Here is a 9,987-nt window from a genome sequence, read left to right on the forward strand (position 1 = left end):
TTAGATCATGAGTTGGGCTCTTGACCATCGACCTGAAAAAAATGACTGAGGAGGTCAGCAAAGGAGTCTCGGACATGTGGTTTCTCAAGACAATTAGTGGGATGGATTGATTGTAGATCCTTGGAGAAGGAGGATGCTGCAGTGACTGTAGCTCATTAGAACGACTCACTGCTTCACTTTAAACAAAGCGCTTCAGTGCAATGGGTCAACGTCTTTATCTTGTTTAGTGTCGTACATTTTCTTTTTTTTTCTTTAAAAAAAAATCTTGCCTGGCCTTTTGAATCTAATTTAAGTCTTCAGGTCAAATCCTGATTGACCTGCTTGTTGTCTTACTGTAGTTTTAGTTTTTTTTCCTTTTTCTATTCTAGTCCAGTAAAAAAACGCATCTGAATATCATTTTACTTTAATTGGAGAGACAGACATAGTTGGAGTCGGACAGTTTTGATGTGGTCAGATTAGCCTTAACCATAAACGATTTAACGTTATTGTTTCTAACATGATATTTTAAAAAATCTACCATACTCTTTCCTCAATGTTGGCTTTAACCTAACTTCAAACAGCTGTGGTGTGTTCAGGTGCTTGTAGAAAGTGCCAACATTCTATACTTAGGACACAGCAATGCAATTAAAAGAAATGTTGTCACAGAACCAAACCTCTAAAACACTCAAAAATTACACATGGACTTTATATAAAAAAAATTATACAGTGAGTTTAGTCAAATCTTGTAAAAAAGGTGCTGCTCGACAGATGACTCTTAAGCCTAAAGATGAATCATTCCTCAGCTTTGAATACAACAATAAGGAGTTTTTCAAAGCAATTCCTGCTTGTAACAGATATCCATGTGAAGATAACATGAACTTTATTGTTTTTGCTGAGGCTGGTTAACTATCAACTATTCAAGTGGATTTCAATATCTTATTAAGATAATCTAAAACCAATGGACATGGAAGGTTGGAAAAAACGCATGTGCATGCTTTGCGAAATGGCTTGAAGTAAATATAAATATGTGGGATAGGATATGCAATTAAAGAGCTATAAGATGCAACAACACGTGTATTTGTGTCACTCCAACCCGGCAACCACCGGTGGCTACTCTAAGGTGTCAGGCTCTGCGTCCATGCAGGACTCCCAGGGGTTACGTGGCATGTGGGGCATGGAGATGAGGAGCAGGGCGGCTCCACTGAGGATGAGCAGGGTGAAGGAGGCGCAGGCGCAGGTAAAGGACCAGGAGTAGTAATATTCAATCCAGATGGTCTCATCACTGTCAATCATGCGCTTGACAGACTGGCGCATAACTTCAACAGAAATGATGATGCAAAGGCCTGTGTGCCAAAACAGAAAGAAAGGAGTTGTTTTCAAAAAAGCAGATGCTTCACTCACATTTATGGCACTATAATCAGATGTCACAGTTTACAGTTTACACACATCAGGGTTACTCTGACAGTGCTACATCAACTCCCAGCACGTTGCCCCCTCCGAAGGTATGTCATGAAAATTCAGCAAGTCAACTCTGTTTAATTAGCTGCATAAGTAGAAAGAAAAGGTGAGGACACTGACACACCTCATTTCAAGTTGAGCTGTAACACAAGAGACAAGAGTACCAGTCAGAGCCTGCTCTCTGATTCACATTGTCTTCCACACTGTCTGACCTGCGAAGGCGAAAAACATCCCAGCAGGCCGGAGCAGGTAGTCCCGCCCCTTCCCGAAAGAGAAGACGACACAGAGGGTGCCCAGGATCATGAAGAGCAGACTGAAGATGGCGATGGCTGCTGCTGAGATATTGTACTCTGAGGAGGGATGCAGGAAAGAGGAAAGAGGTGGGAAGGAGACAGCGGAGGGCATGCAAAGAGGCAGAGAGAAGACAGTGAGTGCATGATGGGAAAAGAGATTCAGCAAAGTAGCAATAAAACAGGTAGTGTGGGTAGGGGCAGGAGGGACGCTGCAGTTTACAGAATAATTATTTTAATATTGCACTCGGGCGAGTTATGACATGCATAATTAGCCTTTGAATTAGCCTCACTTTAAAAACAACAGGTGTTTATCCTAACTGGTAATATATTTCCATTTGCATGACAGATAAAATGCTGCCGGCTAATAACAAGATGATAAGAGCATATCTCTGTTCCTCCCGCCCGCCCGTCTGTTTCCTGATAAAGATAATCTAGTTTTCACGTCTCTCCATCACTGCAGCTGAGATGGAAATAATCCTTGGAGTATCCTATTCCATTTCAGCACCTCAACTGTGGAGTTTCAGCAAGTGTTGTATTACATTGCACTTAAGTCTCTCCAGTGAGTCTGTTTGAGGACCGTCGGTCTGTGTGCGTTGGTGTGTGTGTGTGTGTGTCAAGTCTCTTCATGCTGGGGCTCGGAAATATACCGTTTCTGTCACAATTTTCACAATACCAACAATCTCCAGTGAATCATTGTTTCCTGTGATTTTTAAAATATACTTTTTCTTGAAATGCCCAAAACTGGACTACAATGTAACGACTTCTAGGACGAAGAATCGTGAACAAAGTAAAATCACATGGCGCATACCGACCCTTAATAACACATTTATTTAAAAAGGAAATAGGAAATGAGTCACAAAAAGTGAACAAATAAACCAGAAATACTATGATTGAATAATTAGCCTCCTTATAACTTTCAAGATGTGTTGTTTTTAAATGTTTGAAGGGGTTATTGTGTTTTACTGTACACCTTTCTTACAAACAGTTGGGTCAGAAAAAACAGGATCTGTCGTAACTTTGTCGTCTTGGCGGCTGCGAGGAGGCACACACCTTTCTGGGTCTTGACTTCAAAAACTTCCGCTTCCTCCCCCGAGGTAAAGTGTTTGAAGTAGGAACAGTTTTCGGCTGCGGAGTAAGACAGGAGGGAAAGAGGTGAGAGAGAAAGCGGTGTTGGAATCTCTCCGCGGATCCCAATAGAAAGCTATAAGACACATTAATGAAACACACCGGTACGAGAACAAGTATAATTTTTTCCAATTCATTTTAGCCTGGTCTAGACTTAGCGTTTCACTGACAAATAATAAATACAATTTCCAACCAACTAAAGTTATTCATATTGTAAAAGTTCCAACCTTCATAACCCTTATGTGTTATGAGTTTAGAAAATTAAGTTATTGAAAGAGTTGCTCTGTTCACTCACTTATAATCTAACAAATATGAGACTTGAGAAATGTTTCTGAATCAGCTTCTCATTCAGTTCATGGACACTTCACCATGAGGCTTACAACCCTCGGCCTTTTGGGTTGGAATGCAATGTTTTGCACTTGCGGTGCCAGAGAAGGAGGGTGTAGACTAGAGTGTGTTATGTGTTATCCAGCAGAACACACTCTTTTTGTATCAGTATGCACAGCTGCTGCACTTCCTCTTTGCCTGTTGGATCCGGTCAGCGCCGCCCACAAAATCACAGCCATGTTCTTGTGTGACTTTCTGTTATCCTGAAGTGAAACATCTGCCTGCTCCCATTTCTAAACAGGAATGGTCCATTTCCGCACTTTGCTAAATCAAACTCTGTAGTCCCCTGACAACAATCTTTAATACAGCCTAATACAGAAAAACGATCCGCACGTCCACGACTATCCGCTGTCACCCAGGGCAGCTGAGAGGGAGCAGTGGAGAGGAGGGAAAGGCCAAGTGAGAGTCCCATCTTTCTTCGGCTCCACAATTATTGCTGAGATTAAACCCATAAAGCAGAAAGGTGCTCTCTCTGTCCATGCAGATATGGACAATGTGTGTGTTGATGTCTGTAAGTGTGTGTGCATATGCTATGTGTGTGTATGTGTGTGTACCAGGCAACAGAGGAGCTCTTTAGTGAGAAATAATCACTCAAGAGGTAACCTAGCAACAGGCTTCTGCAGGTTTTGGCTATCCCTAACTGTTTACAAAGGCATATGAGATTGTGTGTGTGTGTGTGTGTGTGTGTGTGTGTGTGTGTGTGTGTGTGTGTGTGTGTGTGTTTGTGAGTGTAATTGAGGGGATGGACCGGCTGGCGGTCGGAAGAATCGGAGGCGGGGTCACAGAGCAGCTTGGATCCGCAAAAATATTATTTTCATTAGTCTCCCCTCATTAGCCGCCTTTACCTCTGGGGCTAAACTATTCTAAGCCAATATGTGTTCAGGCGCAGCTATAAAATTCATTCCAGTTTCTATGAACATTGTTATCTGCTCACGGTACAACAACAAAAAAGACCTTTGGTGTATTCCAGCGCCTGAGCTTCTGGTTATCTTCTTGATCCCGATGACTTACACAGAATAAGAGCAGAGAAGAAAAAAAAGAGAGTTTAGTAACTGGATAGTTCATTTTCTTCGGTTGAGTCGTTAACCATTTGCCTCCCTCTTAGTTTTCGTCACTACACCTGTATCACTTTCTATTCTAGCATGACCGTTGTGCAGTTCACCATAAGCATGGCGGTGTAATTATGGAGAAATCTAAAAATATGATTTTGGTGATGACACTAAGGTGTGTGGGCCGCCATTCAAAAGCCCTGAGTTAATAATGTTCTCCATCTTGTATTTTGGAACCAGAAGTGACACGGACGGCTCAGAGACCGTACCCCGTGGAAGTGACCTGTCCATCACAAGGTAGCCAGGCCCTAAAGCATACCCTGCTTTATGGTCGAGTGTACTCCAAATATAACAATCATTTACTCAATCAACATCTTTCCGGATTGAAGAAGACTTGAAACTAGTTGAGACCATAAACTAATGTTTACGATGTTTACTGAGGGAATAGATAAAGTGAGACAAAGATTAAATTGTCTCACAGAGAATCCAAACAAGACTTCTCTTTGCAACCAGAGGAGTCGCCCCCTGTCGGCTGCTTGAAAGAATGCACATTGAAGGCACTTTCACATTTACTTTCACTTTTTAGACCTGGAGGTTGAAGCCTGGTGGAGTTCAACCACGTCACATCGGCAGCATTGGTGAAGCTGTTCTATTATTACATTATGTTTCCGAAATGCTAAACATCTTTTATTACACAAACAACAAATATTGGGGGAAATTCACGGGCTGAATCAAACCAAAATGACAGGAAGGACTCAACACAGTCAGAAATTCAATCAAATGATTTTTCACTGCCTCAGTTTGCTAGAAAGATGGAAAAATATACGTCTGTTGCCAAGTTCTGTTATTATGACACTCTTTTACTGAGAGTAAAAAACACTGCCTACAAACGGTTAAACCCAATCTGACTGGTAACTTTTGATGGCGGCCCTTCGCTGAGGGGGAGAACATTTGGCTGCGTATCATTGACCTTGCAGTCAGGGTAATTCTGAGATTTAGTTCCAGTGAGGGAGAGTGATTAGAGAAAGGAATCGCCTGTCATTTTAGTTTTGCATCTTTCTACCACCCTCCTCTCAGCTCCTCCTTTACCAACATGCTCTTCCACCTGCCATTATAACCCGTCTCTCTCTTCCACCCTAACTGTGTCTTTCGTTCTTCTCTCAGTCTAGTTGTCTCGTGGTTGTCCTTGGCGTTTGGCGATTGGTTTTAAGTCAGGTATTTTCATAATTTTACCTTTAAAGTTACTTTCAATTTCTACTTGCAAATAGCCTCTATATCATTTGTTTTTGAGAAGATGTATTTTTTTATGCGATGCAGGGCTGCCGTTCTCTTTCTAACCTCTCAGAATGACCGACTAATTCTGGGTCAATGTGAAGAGGGTGGGTGGGATTTGAATGGCTCTTCCACTGGGAGGTCTGACAACTGGGACACGGCAGCAGAGGAGTGTCCTCGCAGCCCTGGCGCGTATGTATGCCTGAATATTATTGCCAAATTCCAAACAGTAGCATTAGTCCGTCATCATCAGAGCCACCACACATTAGCGTCTCAGTCTGTATGTTCTATCTGAATATTGTGTTCCCTTCTCATTTACATAACAGGGAGTGAGTCACTCAAATATTGAACCTTACACTTGTTTTCTGAAAACCAAATCAGGGCCACGCCTCCACACTCAAAGCTGGCAGACTAGTGAGGGGAAATGACCGGGCGTCTCCAAAGGGAAAATGATCGATCAAGGTGACACCTGGGTTTTTGGGAGTATACATTTGGGGCACCATCATCGTGTCACTGAAAGGAGCAGAGGACATTTTATTTGAAGGTATACATCTTGTGGTTGTATATCTTCTTTCCACTGTCTGATTGAAAGCTCTAAAACATCCCTGATAAACTCCTCTCCTCCTTCTTTGCGCGCATACAGTATGTGTAGGAACGCACACGTGCCCACAAGCGCGCAATTTACGCTCTTAATTTGCCATCCGAGCAGCGTGATGCGGTCCATAAAGGTTTTGCTTGATTTTTACAGCACTCAAGCCGTCGAGCATCATTTGTGGGAAGCTAATTTTCTGCCGTTGTTATGCAACCCCATCACAAAAGCAGTGTTTGGGAAAATGCAAATGTGTGTAATGGAGTCACATCACCGCTACTTGCTTGGGCATAATGTTAATCAAGGATGTTTTCTATTATGGTGCACTCTCGATCAACTCAGGGTTATTTTTTTATACACATTGTGTGGGTCTTTACTTACGTGCTCAACACTTGACCTCCGAAGCACAACATTACATTGAGAAGCAGAGACTATAACGCTGGTGTGATGCCGTTAGTCTCCACTAGACTCTAAAGTGGGAAGTTAATATTTGAGTTTTCTTTTACTCCAGTATCCCTGAACACACCAGGAAGAAGATGACTGTATTCTATTTCATTACTCTATTACAAAAATCACATTGGTATTTATTCTGAATCTATTTGTATACCGGAGTATTAAATCCATGGAAATAGTCATAAAGACTCCATGTTGGAGCCCTGATCACTATGTTGCTAGAGGTTGGCTGGCTTTTTAAATGCAAATAACATCTGTGAGTTTACCACATGTGAAACATTATTGTACATGAGCAACTGCGCTAAAAAGCTGAGGCTGTGCCACTCAGACTCCATGCTGCGAGTCCTCATAACACTCTATCAAGGAGAAAGCAAATGCTGCAGCCAGAGAGGGAGTTTATGTCTCTGTGGTCCTCTCAGCTGTCAAACCACAGCAACCAGACCAACTGGGAGCCGTTGGTTGCGAAGAGGCCTGTCGACGCCTTTTCTCGAGAAAAAACAATCAACGTGGCCTGATGAGGATGGTCACTTAAACTCATTTTCTAAAGCACCAATCAGCATCTCATCCAATATCACCCTGACATAAGGACAGCACAGAGGACCAGAACACACAATCACTGATCCAGTTTCTGTCGACACTCTGGCAGCGCCGTGGAGCCATGCACTGAATTTCAGGTGATGTGACAGAATGGCTCGTTATCACGGTTTAGAAACGCCACTGTGGTTGTGGGTCTCCGTTAAAACAGTCGATATGTCCTGCCGCACACACCCCGACAGGCACACCGAGGGCTCAACTCCTTCGCTGCTGGAAGCAAGACGAGTTTAGTCTGCCAGGCGGCGCCTCTCTCCCTCGGCAATATCGTCCATTACAGATCGTATCGAGTAGCGCAGAAGCGAGTTGTGATCCTTCGCAGATATTCTGACAGTCTTCCTGCTACTGTCAGGTTGTGGGGGTTGTAACTGGATCGTTTATCATGTTTGAGCTCTGAGTCTGTCAGCTACAATATACCTGGAGACTTGTCCAATGGGGAAAAGACTCGTCGTCTGAATAGAGAGACGGTGTTCTGTTCCCTCTGTGAGTCACATGCTTATGAACGGCAGGTGTCACAGCTCTTGTCTTTCATTACATTACATTTTATTTCTTTTGGCTGGCGCTTTTGTCCAAAGCGACTTACACGTTACATTCATACACCGTAGACACGGATACAGGGAACAATTAAGGGTTAAGTGCCTTGCTCAAGGACACATCGACTAGGACCTGATTGAAAGACGGACCTGCTAACCACTGACCAGTCATTCAGCCTCTCCCTTTAACATCTTAGTACAGTACCACCTCCTATGGATAGTCAGACAATGCTCTGTTTTTCCCATCAATCGAGGCATCCCTGCCTCTATCCACCTACACAGACTTCTGTTTTCTTCCCCGCTCCCCTTCATCTCTCCCGAGTCTCCTAGGTGTACTTTAACTCGTGAGCTAGAGCGGGAAGCCACACTTCATTAAGGCGTGCACTGATCCTGAGGTGCTGGAGGCTCAGTCAATGATAGAGTCAGAGTGAAATCTTTGTGTTAGGCTGCAAAGCACGCACACACAGCCAGAGGCCAGTGAGATTATGCTTGTCCTCGGGCCGGATCGGTTTAAGTCGGACTTGTAATTAAAGCAACAGGACTATTTTGGAGATGCAGATGTTTGAATACTACTTGAACAAAAAAATGTAATCACTTACTCAATGCAATGTTATGTAAAGAAGGGACATAACTTGCTTTAAGACCAAGCAGCCTCTTACACTTGGTGCATTTAGACATTGGCCAAACCACGGTTTATCAGTGGTATCAGAAAACACTTCTCGAATTGGGTTGATTCCCTAAAAACTGCTCTGTGGACAGTCTTGAGTTCATCAAAGCCAAACTTAGATCTGCTGTGACATGGTGAGCTAGACTGAACCAGAGAGGTAGCAAGTTAAATATACACTATGTCTAGAGATGACACTTCCTGTCAGGTTAAATGTCTTCAGAGACTTTCTCCGTGGGAAGATAATGATGGTTTTAGTGAGAAGCCAGTCATTGAACTGTTTCACGGGTGGAAGATAAGGCTGACCCCCGTTGTACAGACACTTGGCTCCAACCCCTCACCGGTCCCTCTGTAAACCCACCAAGGCTGTTCTTAAGACGTGTATGTTTAATGTCCCAGGATCGGTGAGTATATTGTACAAAAGCTAGCAGGAATACCTCCATATTCAGCTGTTAAGTCCATTTGTTCGTTTTTTTTGGTCTGCTTTGACCTGCATGTTTACACATTAAGCAGAACTCAAGGATAGAAATGTCTTCACAGGTTCCAATCCAAGTTCCAACAATATACATTTCTTTATTTCCATGTGCCTTTAAATATGGCAGAAGAAAATTTCTCACAGCTACTAAACATCCAGGATGAATTCAAGCCGAGAGAGCAACACATTCAAATGTTAGAACATATAAATAGCTCAGAACGACACCAATCATTCAGCAACAGTAAGAACAAAAGGCTCCTCACCTCCAGGTAAGCCGATGGGGCCGCAGCCTTTGCCCTGAGGGTCCGCCTCCACAATGAAGATGCTCTTCTTGCAGAGCCTCCAAAGGCCAAAATGGGCCGCCTCGCAGGTCGCGTTGAGCTTCTCCACCCGGGGGCTGAGGACGGCCCAGTGGTCCGTCACCACCGCCGCCAGCATCAACGCCATGCCCACCACGATCACCACAGACGTGATCTTGACCCTGGTCACCTGCTCCTCGAACATCGCCGATCGAAGTGCGTGCAAACGTGTGGACGTGTGTACGCGCACGTGTGTGAGAGCCGAGTATGTGAATTGCTTGTGTGTGTGTGTGTGTGTGTGTATAGATGAAGTGTGTGAGATCGTTAAGACCGTGTAGGACAGTCAAGATTGTCTTGTTTCTCTTCGGATCCTTGACGGCAGATGTTGACTCCAGAGGTTCCCCCGTCTCATCTGCAGCTTCACTTTCCTTGAGATGTCTTCTTCTCTCTCCTACTCTCCGGTCTACAGCTCGTTCTTTCTCTTTCTCTGCCTTGCGCCTTGTGGTTGCTAAAAAATGGGCCAGATAACAGTGCCCTAGTTTCTACCTCTCTCCTCGCATCCTCTCCCTCCCAAGCTGCCTTTAAGATGAAGATGTACTGGATCCTGTTTACACCTAGTACACTTCTTACTCGACCATTCTGATGGGGTCAAGACTAGACACTTTCTTTTAAAAGGAAAAATCTATTTATTGATTTTGAGTGTGCCAGTTGTGTCCGGCTTCAAGTTTTGACAATGCTCTTCAATATTCACTCGCTCTGTCATTTTTTCCTTTTCCAGCTCACTCGTCTCAGTCGCTCAGTGCCACGGGGAGTCCGGGTG

At 43.7% G+C, this 9,987-nt stretch overlaps 1 protein-coding gene across 1 annotated transcript; it reads right to left on the reverse strand.

Annotated features, from left to right (window-relative positions):
* Window positions 1–1,089: 1,089 nt before the first annotated feature.
* Window positions 1,090–9,372, reverse strand: LOC130189270 (voltage-dependent calcium channel gamma-1 subunit-like). The gene is made up of 4 exons (XM_056408049.1): window positions 9,132–9,372; window positions 2,781–2,855; window positions 1,650–1,787; window positions 1,090–1,322 (listed from the first exon to the last, which is right to left on the reverse strand). Exons 1-4 carry the CDS (start codon window positions 9,370–9,372, stop codon window positions 1,090–1,092), a joined length of 687 nt encoding a protein of 228 aa, XP_056264024.1.
* Window positions 9,373–9,987: the final 615 nt, after the last annotated feature.

This window comes from Pseudoliparis swirei, chromosome 23 (genome assembly GCF_029220125.1).
Source record: "Pseudoliparis swirei isolate HS2019 ecotype Mariana Trench chromosome 23, NWPU_hadal_v1, whole genome shotgun sequence".
Lineage (NCBI taxonomy): Eukaryota > Metazoa > Chordata > Actinopteri > Perciformes > Liparidae > Pseudoliparis > Pseudoliparis swirei.